Source organism: Vespula vulgaris, chromosome 4 (genome assembly GCF_905475345.1).
Source record: "Vespula vulgaris chromosome 4, iyVesVulg1.1, whole genome shotgun sequence".
Lineage (NCBI taxonomy): Eukaryota > Metazoa > Arthropoda > Insecta > Hymenoptera > Vespidae > Vespula > Vespula vulgaris.
In genome coordinates this window covers 5713288-5727950 of record NC_066589.1, presented here as the reverse complement: position 1 = coordinate 5727950, position 14663 = coordinate 5713288, and the positions used below count along the sequence as shown (strand labels likewise).

Below are 14663 nucleotides of genomic sequence, written 5' to 3'. Positions count from 1 at the left end.
AAAAAATAATCGTTCAGAAAAAAATAATTTTTACTTAAATGTTAGTCACTTATCATTAAATTTTACAAAAATTTTCCGAAAAATAAAAACATTAAAAAATATTCACATTTATCTGTTTTGATCATGAATAATTATTGTAAATGACTAAAATTTGTTTAATACTGGTAACCATTACGATGATGAAATCGTTGGTTATTATCATCGTAATATATAACCATTAATGCTGATAAGAATTACTTTTTAATTTAATTTCATTAATATTTTATTGCACATATTCTATTTCATAAGCAGCATGTAGTATATGTTAGATATCCTCCGACATCAGGCATAAAGTTCGAACAGGGGAAAAAGGGATTACAAGCAGGAGAACAAACTTGAATACAAGGTATAGTAAATAATGGAGAGCAAATCTTTCTTGCATCTTTTATACCAAAAGCTGCAGCAGGAGGACCTAATCCTCGACTTTTACGTTCCTTCATTGCCTCCATTAAAAGACGAATCCTTTCTTCATAAATATTATCGATGTTAGCAAGGATTTGAGCATCAGCACCCATATCCTTCTTTTTACTTTTCTTCTTCTTATTAGAGTCTTCTTTTCCGATACCTTTCAAAGCAGCTTCAGCGGCACGAGCTTCAGCAGCACGAGCTTCTTCAGAAGCACGAATAGCTTCATTAGCACGTGCTATTTCAGCGGCACGAGCAGCTTTAGCGGCACGAGCAGCTTCAGCGGCACGAGCTTCTTCAGCAGCACGAGTAGCTTCAGCATGTGCTATCATTTCGGCTAATATTTGTTTCTCTATCTTATCTTTTGCGCAGTAACACTTTAACTTCTTTAGAATCGCCGGTGTTATATAGGATTGACTACCCCAACAACCAGTCTTAAGATTCTCTGATGTTAACTCGCGTAATTGGTAAGGAAGTCCTTCGATGTTATCCTTACGACAATGAAACGCCGTTTTTATACCTCTACTGTTCTCAAATTCAGTGACAACGCAATTACCAAGATAAGTGATACGTATATATATTTTTATTGTTGCTTCAGTATTCTTTAAGTCGTCGTTCATTAACGTATACGTTCCTACCAATGATCTATAATTTTAATCGTTGTCAAATTATTTCATTGTAATAAACGTTTGAATAAAATACATCGTAATTCAGTTATACCTCGAAATAGGCTCGTTTTCATGAGAATTGCACAAATATAGACCAAGTTCTTTACGTTCTTTTAATTCCTTGATAATGGCATTAATCAAATGATCGACTCTCAATAATACGAATCCTACGTTCTCGCAAGAGTCGAGCTCGAAATAATCGCATATCTCTTTAAATACGTAGATTTGAATATCAATCGCATTCATAGGTTTTTCGAAACATGATTCGGGTAAGGGAAAGACTACCGAACGTCCACCATAAAATCGTTCGTTTTCGTAATTCGAACCACGGTAAGGACAATGATCGCGCCGATTTGGTAAAAGCTCGGTCCAATCCTCATCCAAAAAACGAAACATTACCGTTACCTTTTTCAAAATTGCCTTGTCAAAGATAGAATTCCATGGTACGTACAGCTATGACAAACAAAAAGTTAATATCATATGAAATTCTGGCGGGAAGAACTATCGAATTACTTTTTCGATCTTACGTTCTCAACTGCAAATTCTAACATCATGATGCTTTGATCGTGTGCTACGATCAATGAAGACATCGCGTTCTGAATTTATACCTTTGTCAATTTTAAGATTACATCACACTTGATTTAATTTGATTATGTTACCGAAAAGATTGTTCTTTTTTTATTTTTATTAATAATTTTTAAAAAGCCATTTCTTCTTTGTAAGAATTCAGTATTGCTGTCTGTAGCAATGTCGTTGAATTAGTTTGAAGATCGATGGCGTTGCAATCGTCTATCGATACTTATCGAATTGTGAACAATCGATCATCGTTCTACCGCGATATTTAAATAGCACATTTTTACTTACATCTTTTACATATCCATATGAGGTTCACAAAAATTGTGTCACTTATTCGTTTATTTCTTACGAGTCATTTATTTCTTAATGTATCGTCTACATAATGTGAAGATCGATTCGTTTAATCTCCTTAAATTATGCGTATCTATCTATTAGTAATAAAAAGTAAAAGATAACAAATCAGTCATTGAAAATGATTCTCTTAAATCAAGGAAGATAAGGATAATCTCGTTAAACGGACTAGAATCCTAGAAACTTGAACAATCCTCGCAAAAAAAAAATATATATATATCTTAAATTTGAGAGCTTAGAAATTATGAAATTAATAAGAATTGATAAATACCTCGCGGTATACAGTCGTGTTATTAATTATCACGTAAATTTAACATTATTCTAAATGTTCTATTAAAAATATTTTTCACACGTTCATATTATATGATAAAGATCTTTCTTTCTCTTTTTTTTTTCTTTTTTCTTCAAATGAAACGTACAAAGTCATAAGTGCAATCCTAATTAATTATATTTGTTAATATTTTTAACGTGCAAAGATAGATATGTACTTCGTATATTTAAAATGATAGTATCGATACATCATCGAGCTTCGTATATTGTAAAGCAACTCTTTCTTTATCAATAGCAATACGATAAAGCACAATTTTTTCTTTTTTTTTTTGTTCATTTTTTTTTCAATAGAAAAATTGCAAACAAATTACGTGTAACAGCGCCCATGTTGATTTTATTTAACGTTTATTACATCATCGTTGAATGCAATTTCGAAGCACAACCGTGTTATCTAACGTTGTACACCCATATACATATACGAACGAATAAGGCGCAAGCCGAGAAAAACTATATATCTTTTATCAATAAAAAATAATTATATAGAGCAAGTCGTACGTATAGAGCTTAATTATAATTCGACGATATCGGCGAGACATTTCTTTTGTTTCCTTTTTTTTTGTAAGATTATCGTTTGAAAATCATTGGTGTTTAAAATGTTTTACGAGGAATCTCTTCTCCTTTTCTCTCAATCCTTTAAAGATTGAATTTTAAATTTGCAAGAACACACGTACACGATACATACCATCATACACGCGTTTAAGTAATCTTCCATGCTTAAAATCCTTTCACACACTTTTTTATATCTTCCACTTCTTAATATCTCTTGCCACACAATTTCACAAATTTCTCCTTACGAAAGAACACTGTATCGTGTTAATTTTTTTTTTCTCTTTTTTCTTTTTATATAGTTATTTCATAGCATTCAAAAAAATGATGCATTCATTGTAACATTCAAAACTGTTTCGCGCGCAATAAAAATTCGATGAGATTTCATTTAGCATTGATAATGGAAAATTCACTTTTTCGAGCATGCTTCGCTCCAACAAGATATGATATACGTTAATTCGAACATAGATGAGTTATCCAAACCCATATCTCTCACGATCGATTAGTATTGATAGACGAAGATTTGACACCAGAAGCGTTTAGCGAATTTTTCTATTATTATTATTATTATGTGTTATTATTATTATTATTATTATTATTATTATTATCATTATCATCAAGACGAATATAGTATATTGTCCAACGTGAGATCGCGTAACACATGTTTGCCCTATTAATCTGACTTAGAGAATCGAAAAAAAAATCATCTAAGAGGACAGTTCAAGTATTTTCAGAACGTACGATATCAAATATTATTAATAAAAGTATATAATAAGAAGTTATAAAATAAATTTAATAATATGTAGAAACTTTTACGTGATTATAGAGAATATGATAACGAAGGTTTAAAAAACTTGCGACTAATTCTACATTTTCGTTTCTTTTGTTTGAAATTCGTTTTCTTTCATCTAACTTTTTAACTATGCATATTGTGCCATCGCATCGTTAATGACGAAAGAATCACGAGGATATATTTTTTTTTTTCTTTTTAGTCTTGTACCACAAATACTAAAACTTTCTTACATACATTCCAGTTATATTACAAAAATTAAAATCAACATCGGTATAATTGGCGTAGAGCACTATCTCACATCAAAGAATGGTCTGCAATCTTCATTTGAATTGCACACGAAGGGATGCCTCGAGTGACATTATTAACATTTAACTGTGGATTAACATGATATTCTAAAAATATAGACATTTCATAAAACAAAATATTAAGAAATAGAAGCTTCGACGCTTATCGACACAGGTATAGTGCAACTATAAACAGAAACGTTCTTTGCACTTTACGAAAAAAAATGAACGATTGACATGCTCGTTGCATAAAAATTGCATAAAAAAGGCTACTTTGTGAAATATTAATATTCGGAAATTTCTTTTGATTCTATATAAAATATGATTAATATGGTAAATCCAAAAATGGCAGCCGTTACATAATGAAGAATACTTACTATATATTATATAATTTACTACTGACTATTTTTTTCCTTCTTAATCACCACTTCCCATAATTTTTTATAAACATGATTAATGTTGTTATGGAGGAAACAACAATTAGTAGTAAGTTATATAACAATACAATAAGTCTTTTATATGTGTTATTAGTGATTAAGGAGGAAAAAAATACTGCAAGTATATAAGAAAGAAAAAGAAAAAACACGAAAAGTACAAGTACTCGAGTGCACTATAGAAGTGTCGGGGCCTAATCTCGTGCGAATCCTTATGAGTTTCGTGAACATTAGCAACAAAACTTACGCACAAATGATTGAACAACTATACAGAGTGACTTATTATTAATTATGCAAGGAGTACTGGTACTGGCTCGCAGATATAATAAACAGGAGATGCACTTGGATGATTTACTGTGTCCTTGTTTTTATGATAGTAAAAAAATGTTAATACTCTTCCTCGTCGTCAGGGGCCAACCCATCTCCCTCTAATTCTTCCGGCGGTGCAAATCCATCCTAGAAAAAAATTAAACAACTTCTAAATACAGAATTAATGATTCACTCTTTGTTACAAACATATACAGTAATCTGTTAAATTGTCTTTTCTATTACTACTATATAGGATAGGACGTTATTTAATTTGTTTGAAATGAGAATACTAAAAACATAAATCACTTGATCAATTTGAAAACTAATTGCTATTTTCAAAAGTAAAGTATATAGATAATATTATCCAATAATATATAGCTTTTAGTGAAACAATTAAACAATTCCTACAATACATTTTATTTAGTATCCCTTTTTTAATTGAATATTAAAATACTCATTCCAATACAATCAATACAATGAATTTTAATTACGATCACAGAGTCTCAACAAAACAAAAGAACATGGACTGAATAAGACCTAGAAATTTTTGACATTACCTTCATTAAGAAAATCTATAATTTTACAATATTGTCTTCATTAAGAGAATGAGCTTCTATTAAAAATAAATAAAAAATGTTACTATGTCTGTTTGCTTTCTCCTTCATCATTTTCATAACCCTGAAATAATTTTAGTAGAAAAACAAATCTTTATATAAAATTAATTTATAAAAGTAATTTTCGTCACAGTTATGTTTGAAATTCCATCATAATCATAGATTTTACATAAACAGGTAAATTAATAATTTGATTATTATCATTTCGTGGAATTTAATATTTTTATATATAATTCTTTTTTTTAAATATTGGATAAATGTAAAAATTAAAATTTCAATTTACCTCTGTTGCATAAAGAACGTCTAATATTTTTTGTATAATAGGAGGTGGATCACCATTCTCACAATCTTGACATATTACTTCTATGTCACGTAATTTTCCAAAGTAGAAATCTCTTTCTTTTTCTAAACCATCGATCGACATTTTAAGCTCCACAACCTATGAATAAAAAATATTATAAAATAATTTTATTTCTACATTACAAGATAAAGAATAAAAGTTAATAAAAATGTTAATAAATTTCCGAACCTGTGCACTGAGCTCTTCAACTTTTTCGGAATCTCCACGATTTGCTACTCCGGTCTTTTGTTGAGGGCGGAATGGTTGAGCTTTATTCACTAAATTAAAAAATTTTTAAGATTAACAATTATTTATTAAAAAAATTTTTTATATAGTTTATTAAACTAACACAATATACACACTAAAATTAATTATTAACAAAATATATTAATTGTGAAATATTAATTAAAATTACAAACATTAGTTGTTTACCATATATACACATGCACATGCAAGAAATATAGCCATACAATAAACATAGCAATACATGCAATAATGTACATAATAAACACAATTAGTTATATACAAAAATTCCAATACAATTTTTTCATTGATTCAATTAGAAAAGCTAAAAGCTTTTATCAGTCTTCGTGTCTTCTAAAAATTGTGAAAAATGCATCTTTTTTAGTTAAAATATTTTGGATTAAACTTTAAACAATTTTCATTAATTATTAATTCTACACAATACTGTTCTTTACCTTGTACTAAAAATTTTGTTAAAGAATATTAAAGACACTAAACTATTTCCTTAGTATTTACTAAATACCATTGCAAAAATAAATAAAAATAATAAAAAAAATAATTACTAGGTTTATTCAAAGGCTTCATAATAGGTGCCTGTACAGACTGAGTTCCATCACCTATGGGGAAATTTAAATTTGCATTATAAGACATAATAGACCAGCATCACATCATGTAAGTAAAACTAAAATATTTAATATTGTATGTTCATAAATTAAAAATTATCTTTAGATGAAATTACTGAAATAAATATATAGTTATCAATAAAATAAATCATGTCAATTATAATATATCTTAACTAAAATATGTTTCTGAAAAACAAGATTGCTTCTAAATATAACATAAGTATTAGAAATTCGTACTAAATTAATAAACAAATATTAATGATAACTCTAACCTTTTTTTAATTATCATGTTTGCTATTACTTAATAATGCTTGTATTATATGCAGTTATTAAATTAAAAAATTTGTCTTTATAATGAAAAATTTTTATAATATACCAGTACGAATGGTAGTTTTAGCTGAGTTTACATCACGTGGTGTAGGACGTTTCACATTTGAGCCACGTGGTGCAGTATTCCCACCACTACCCATAGCTTCACCTCCTCGCATAGCAAGTGCATCATAGGATTCTGCTCCTGAGTAATTTGCATCAAAAAACTTCTTGAACCATTGTAAAAATTCAAAGTTGTCTTGGAACCTGCCTTTCACCAGCTTGTCAATTGGTACTATCTGCAAATAATTGGTAGAAGACAAATGGAACAAAATAAAAAATAACAAAAAATGTATTCTATAGAATTAAAAGTGCCATATAGTAAAATAATGTTATTCTTTCTATTATTTCAATAGACTTTGAAAAATTATATTTAATTAAATTCTGTAATGATTATTTGAAAATCTTCATAAATAATATATAAAATAATTTATAAATAACTTAAATAAAATTTATACATTAAAAATATATTTATATTTGCATGTTAATTATTTTAAATAAACCTACTCAATTGTAATTATTTACATATACTGAGAAAAATAATATTTAAATGTTCCTCAGCTCCAATTTGATAAATCTTGGCACCATTCTTTTATTATAAGTAAAAATAATATTTCTTTTCTAATGAAAATGTGTATTTCATATTATTTAATACTTAGTATCACATACTATATTCTTTATAGAGTAAATGATGTGTATTATTTTGGTCTTTTGATGTCTCCTAATACAAACAGTTGCCCCCTACTTAGAAGTATTTATAGACTGTTAAAAATAACAGCCTTGAAATCCTTCTGGTACCATCATACAATTACAATTTAATGTAATTTACATTTAATAATAGTAATTTTTCTAACATAACATTTGTTTAAGGCATGCATAGTTTACCTTTTTATAAACAATATTTCATATAATGAATTGGAAGTATTAAAATATAGGACCAAGTGCCATAGTGAATAGTACATTTTAACAGGCATTGTTGTGCATTTGTTTATGGAATTATAAACGACCAAATATGTATAAGCAAAGCAGAAATTCTACCCCTATATATACTATAGCAGCATAATTTACATAGTAAATTTTGAGCTAACTTTAAAAGCAGCATGATAAATGAATTTTGCATATTTTTATATTTTGTATATTTATGCTTTGCATTCTACCTAAATATCTGAGATGTGTATACAATTCTAATAAAGTGACAATTTACAGTAAATTAGTGATCGTGCAATGATCTATATAAAAGGCAACATTGTGATGAAACTATTAATATACCCTGCTGTTGCCTTGAAGATATATTACGCTGTTGTGTATGTTTTTGTTGCATTTGTGGTTGCTTCGACTGAGGAGGTAGAGGTACCAATTGGGGATTTGATAAATTATGAGTTCCATCGACACCAGAACCTAGCGGTATACAACCACGAGCTTCATAGGCATCGTACTCACGACCATCATAATTTGCATCAAAGAATTTCTTGAACCATTGAAGAAATTCAAAATTATCTTGAAAGCGTCCCTTTATCAGCTTGTCCACTGGTATAACCTGAACCATCCCCATCATAATTTTATTGAACTTCTAAGCAAACTAAATCATCATACGATGGAAATATTTATTCAGGGGTTGATTTTTTACTTTACAAAATACAAGTATTATATATACTTCCTCTTTCTTATTCTATAAATAACTTTTAGTGTTCTTCATATACATTCCATTAACTAAATGATCATGTCTTTGGTCAATGATAAGATTAATCCTATGCCCTTAAAAGTCTTAAAAAGTAATTTCTTGTGATTATTTCTTTGTATAAACCTTCTTGTTCTAAGAATACTATTCTTTTAATTATAATTGTTACATATAAATCTTAACTGTCCTATTTTTTTCTCATTTGATATACCTAATTTATCCGTAGAAAAAGATAAAAGACAGATTGATAACTCACCTTATCAACGCTCATTTTTTTGAAACCACCTTGAAGAATTTTGAAATTTTGTATATATTCATGTTCAAGATTAGTTCTGAATTTTACCCTCTTCAAAGGTACACTTCCAGGAAAGAGCATATCCATGAATTGACAGTAAACAGCTCCTGTACATAATTCTTCAATCTTGGTAAACGATGATTGCAGGCAATCGTTAACCCATGCCAACATGTCATGACGACTTAGATTATCGGTGGTCACATTTGTTGCATACACATTAACAGCCATTTTGTTATCTCTGTAGACACGTACCAATAATAAAATACAATAACAGTATGATATACTAAGCTTATACACATACATAAAATAGAACATTAATCATATTGAATATGTGAAAGTAGGTCACATGTGCATACAAATTAATAATATCTACGTATATTCTTTGCAGATATTTCCTTTCAACAAAGTAGAAAAGAAAGAAAAAAGAAAAATTTATTAGGCTTGTGCTAAAAAAAAAAAAAAAGAAAAATTTAGATAACGACATTCCAGTCCTATAAAACACTTGCGGTCGACATATTTCTTATCAACGTGCTACGGATGTCAAGCAGCAAATTTCCTTTTCGAAATACATCACTTTGCCGCTTATTCGACACAGAATACATTCAAGCATAAAAAATCTTTGTAAAATCTAATTAACACGATGGAATAACTTACCGCGATAGTAACACGTTAATACCAGCCGGGAGTGGTTCGCGCACTTAGACGACAAATGTGCACTAGATCGTTCAAACGGAAACACAACGGATTCTTCTAACGGTTTCTCTAGAAAGAACCATCCAATGAATTATCCTTATTGAAATAAATTTAGGACTTGGGGCTTATAAAAAGAAGAAAAGGTGTTCCTTGTACATTTTGATCGTACTCAAATGGATATTCGATAACCTTATACCAGAAGTTGTAGAAAACCTCATGAAACATACGCCAACAAAAATTTGTAGTTTCTGTCAAAAAAATAAAAGAACGAACAAAGGAGAACGTCGGTACTTCTCATCCAATCAAATCCTTGCTTTTACTCGTAACCGTCGTCAAGCACGTTCAAAAAGTAAATCTTGAGGCGCTCCCTTAAAGAGTCTTCTCATGAAACTAATTTTTATAACACGAACTACGTTCAAAACTTGAAATCATTCTTTCAAATTGTTTATCAAACATGTTGTAAAAATATTTTACTAGTCACGAAGTAGCAATATTTTCACATAAACTTCTGCAGATTAAAAGTTATCATTCATTACGTATGCGCCATAACGTTGTTCTAAAAATACGACATCTGTAGGTCAATTATTAAACTACTACTAAATGGATATAATGCAATATGCATGCACGCTGACCTTATAATCAATTATAATATTATAAAAACAATATCTTTTGCATTTTTATATAATATGCATTTATATAATAAAAAATATTTTTTAAATTACCTACAAATTAAAGCTTTATTGTATTATTAAAACAAATAGCCTTCGGGTAAGTACTTTAAAGTACGTTAAAGTACTTTAAAGATCTACTGATTTCATTGATATATTCAAATTAAATAATCGCGGTAAGAATTTTTTATTATGAGACAAATGAATTATATAATATTTGTTCACAAAAAAACAATCTATTATTCAGCTATAATAATCGTTTGTTCCTTTTTCTATATATATTCCTTTCAAAGATAGATTGTGATTAGATAAATTTTATATTTAAAAAAGTTAATGGTGATCTGAAAAAATATATAAATAAAGTATATCGAATTATGTATCATTTTTATACAAGTCAATTCTCGGTGAAATCAACATTAATGTTATCAGGTATCGTAGAAATGTCCTTGAAAAGGCTTGGTCGACAGATAATAAGGATCATCATTTTTAATACGTTTACCATTGCGTGACGTAGGACATATACTCACACTCATAAGCAAGGTGTTACTATGTCCTATGTTTAGCTCTAACGTATGAAAAGTCATAAGGATCGATTCTTTCGAGTGCTTGGTAACATCATATCACATTATTTCTAAACAAAAATCTATTTCAAGTCTCAAGCTTGAACAGAACACATGCGGAACAATGTAGTTTCATCAAGTGCTAAAATGACTAATTTTCATTGTTTTTTATTTATCATAATTATCCTGAATTCTTTTCCCATCGGACAATCGTCAGAAACAACGAAGCAAGGTATTTTTTTCTAAAAAAAAAATTAATAAATATATATACGTATATACATATGTATATATTAACGCTAAATAATATTTTTATAACGTCACAATATTTTTACTTTTAATGCTATCACCTACGAATTAAATCACATAATTTTTCATTCATTTTTTCGTCTGAGTCGTTAACGATGAAAGAAAAAAAAAAGAAAAAAATAAAAAAATGTTAATTCGCTTTTAGACAAGCTGAATTCTGAAAATAACAAAAAGATGGCAATTCCTTCGGTTTTAAAAGTTTCTTCGTGGGACGTAAGTTTTATTAACATGATATTTTCACTTGATAAAATTACATATTATAATATATTAGAATCCTATAGAATCCTCTTACAAATATATTTAACGATCGTTGCTTTTCGTTTAATTTTATATAAAAAATAATATAATCGAAATATAAATTATGCATCCAGGATATGCCGTTTTCTGGAATAATTCAAGAAAATGGTCAATGGAAAGGAACAGGGTATGCATTTTATATTCTCGATCTTTTGAGCGATAAATTAAATTTCACGTACACTGTTGTACCACCGAAAGAACAAATACTCGGAAACGAGCATAAAGGAATTGTGAGCATGTTATATGAAAAGGTACAAATTCTTTCTTTTCTCATCGCGGAAAAAATAAATAAATAAAGAAATAATTAATATTATTGTCAATTACGAAATTATTTTTCTTTTATCAGAAAATAGACATGATCGCTGCGTTCGTGCCTATATTAGAAGATCTCAACAATTATTGTTTATTCAGTACAACATTGGACATGCTCGAATTAACGGCTATAATGAAAAGACCAGAAGAATCTGCAACTGGTTCTGGTCTTCTGGCACCATTCGACAATACCGTTTGGTTTTGCGTTCTTACAGCCGTTATAGTCGTAGGACCGACAATTTATTTATTTTCTTTAATTAGGTTCGTAGAGAAATATAAAATTTCAATTTTGTTAGCACTCTATTATTTCATTAGAAGCAATAATTAGCATATATATACTTGGTAAATTTTTTCATGCATTCTCTATTTGTACTAAAACATTGTCAATATTATTGTCTAGTAATAAAACATTCGATCTCGAAGTATACATATACGAGAGAATAATTTATTAAAAAATAAATGAGAATTTTTTCGACGTAGGTTGAAACTTTGGAAAGGTACGGAAGGAGAAAATTATAATTTACCATCTTGCATATGGTTCGTCTATAGTGCATTACTCAAACAAGGATCAACGATCGTCGCTCAAACAGGTATATTGCATGTATGTACATATCATTAGTATAATTCATATCGAAGGATCGTTAGCTTTGCATAATTTGTTTACATGTACCCTATTTATTCGCTCGTATGTGTATACACACACACACACACGCACGCACATTTTATATATATATATATATATATATATATATATATATATATATAGAGAGAGAGAGAGAGAGAGAGAGAGAGAGTTTAATATATCAGTAAAATTATTACATAAAATTATTACTTCAGATTCAACGAGGATGCTCTTCGCTACCTGGTGGATTTTTATATTAATTCTGACTTCATTTTATACCGCTAATTTGACAGCATTCCTTACGAAGCCACAATTTACTTTACCGATTAACAATATAAAAGATATAGTGAACAAAGAATATAAATGGGTCACTTTTAAAGGACGTGTGATAGAGTATCTTTTATCTCAGGTTGAACGTTCCTTAATAATATTAATATTAATTTTTTAATTGTACCATTTTCATACCAAAATACTATTTATAATAATTGTACATTTTAACGATTCGGTTCATTAATTTCAGCCTTATGCAAATGAATTAACATTGTTAAACCAAACGAAATTTCAAGGAGAATATATGAAGATATACAAAGAACCAGCAAGTTTCATTTTTGATACCGTCGAAAATAGTTCGTAAATTTGTAATTATAGAAAGAGATTAATGATGAACATTACATTAATTAAATATTTTCTTTCGATAAATGAATCTATATAGAAAAACTTTATCTCGGAGAACGTCACTATTTTCGAAAGTTATTATTCGAGGATTATATCAATAAGACTCGTCAAGGTTTGGAGCACAACAAACGTTGTACTTATGTTATCATGCCAGGAAGTATTCTTTCCAAAAATCGAGCATTCGCTTTTCCTTTGCACTCGACTATCGTGGATGCCATAAATAAAGTGTAAGGTCTATTCATTGTCAAAATTTTATAACTTTTTATAATAGTTAACACATTGTTGACCGGATATTATATGCAAAAAATAATATATTTCATTGATCCACAATTTAATTAAAATCATTATTAAAATATTAAAAGTACAGGAAAATTACTAATATCAAAATTAAGCACATAAACCTTATATAAAAAAAAAAAAAAAAAAAAAAAAAAACTAACAACATACATAATTTTATAATATAATAATTACATAAGTTGCATATATATGCGTTGTACAAACATGAGTATACTCGTAACCAATCAACAATTTGTTAAGAGGATTAATTATAAATTAAACATAGTTCGCACGGATGTAATAATATCAAAGATAAAAAAAAAAATGTTTATAGAAATCTACTATGTTCTTACAGGTTATCTTCTCTAATAGAATCTGGTTTAATCAAATATGTGAAAGAAAGGGATCTTCCATTGGCTAATATTTGTCCGGTGGATCTTCAATCGATGGAAAGGCAACTGGGAAATACTGATTTATTTTTGACTTACAAAGTTATTATAGCCGGATATATTATTGCAATGATCGTTTTCATAATAGAATTTATCATCAAATATATTAATTCTTGTACGAAGAATAAGAAAAGCGCGAAGCAATTACCAAAAGTTGCAAAACAAATTATAAAGTACAAAGAAAATTCAGAACAATCTTCTTGGAGATCACGATTACCTTTGTACGCTACTACTAATAATAATCATTGGCGGGATAATAACGTTAGTGTAAATAAGAGAAGCCCACCACCATTATATCAATATAATGTAGGAAATACCTCTTTTATGGGTAAACGACATAACATTAACGGACGTAATTATTACGTAGTTGTAGATAGAAGCGGTGGTCAGAGACTGATACCTATAAGGACGCCATCAGCTTTTTTGTTTCAATATACTGCATAATATATATATATATATATATATATATATATATATATATATATGTGCATGTATATATATGTACACGTACATAATATGTATAATTTTATAATTTTCAAAAGTTAATTACGAATGAAATTGGCTTACAATAATTTCTTTTTTCTCTTTCTTTTGTTTTTTTTCTCTTTTTTTTTTAATATCGCCTAATGTTATACAAAAGGTATAGGAATGACGTCGATATAATTCTCTTCTACGCGTTACAATATACATATATAATTAAAAGGCACATGTGTTATTTCGTAATTTCGGCTTTCGAAATTGTTAATTTAGATGTCTACATATGTGTTATTTCTACGTGTGGAACGTATTATTTGTTATTAAATAAACATGATTTATCGCATATAACACTGTTTTAAACATTAACTTCTATTTTGTAGGTATGTGTGTGTGTGTGTGTGTGTATACATTTACATTTATGTATGTATATG

General features: G+C 28.5%; 3 protein-coding genes across 11 annotated transcripts; 1 reads left to right on the top strand and 2 right to left on the bottom strand.

Annotated features, from left to right (window-relative positions):
* Positions 1-221: 221 nt before the first annotated feature.
* LOC127063110 (uncharacterized) lies at positions 222-2529 on the bottom strand. The gene is made up of 3 exons (XM_050992464.1): positions 1640-2529; positions 1165-1565; positions 222-1089 (listed from the first exon to the last, which is right to left on the bottom strand). Exons 1-3 carry the CDS (start codon positions 1700-1702, stop codon positions 282-284), a joined length of 1272 nt encoding a protein of 423 aa, XP_050848421.1. The 5' UTR covers positions 1703-2529; the 3' UTR covers positions 222-281.
* Positions 2530-2676: 147 nt separating this feature from the next.
* Positions 2677-9966, bottom strand: LOC127063119 (microtubule-associated protein RP/EB family member 1). Of its 7 annotated transcripts, none has more exons than XM_050992486.1 (8): positions 9780-9951; positions 9552-9659; positions 8859-9135; positions 6932-7163; positions 6496-6549; positions 5879-5967; positions 5633-5788; positions 2677-4882 (listed from the first exon to the last, which is right to left on the bottom strand). In XM_050992486.1, exons 3-8 carry the CDS (start codon positions 9123-9125, stop codon positions 4814-4816), a joined length of 867 nt encoding a protein of 288 aa, XP_050848443.1. In that variant the 5' UTR covers positions 9126-9135; positions 9552-9659; positions 9780-9951; the 3' UTR covers positions 2677-4813. The 7 variants fall into 7 exon arrangements, with proteins under 7 accessions (XP_050848443.1, XP_050848441.1, XP_050848442.1 ...); XM_050992484.1 differs by having other exon boundaries at positions 9747-9950; XM_050992485.1 differs by having other exon boundaries at positions 9760-9950.
* A 556-nt stretch (positions 9967-10522) lies between these two features.
* On the top strand, positions 10523-14356 carry LOC127063105 (glutamate receptor ionotropic, delta-2). Of its 3 annotated transcripts, XM_050992453.1 has the most exons (10): positions 10828-10867; positions 11036-11050; positions 11270-11337; positions 11496-11672; positions 11768-11994; positions 12214-12323; positions 12571-12764; positions 12876-12981; positions 13068-13257; positions 13662-14356. In XM_050992453.1, the coding sequence occupies exons 1-10, from the start codon at positions 10831-10833 to the stop codon at positions 14197-14199; spliced, it is 1662 nt and encodes a 553-aa protein (XP_050848410.1). In that variant the 5' UTR covers positions 10828-10830; the 3' UTR covers positions 14200-14356. The 3 variants fall into 3 exon arrangements, with proteins under 3 accessions (XP_050848409.1, XP_050848410.1, XP_050848408.1); XM_050992452.1 differs by lacking the exons at positions 10828-10867; positions 11036-11050 and adding an exon at positions 10523-10687; XM_050992451.1 differs by lacking the exon at positions 10828-10867 and having other exon boundaries at positions 10870-11050.
* The last annotated feature ends 307 nt before the right edge of the window (positions 14357-14663 follow it).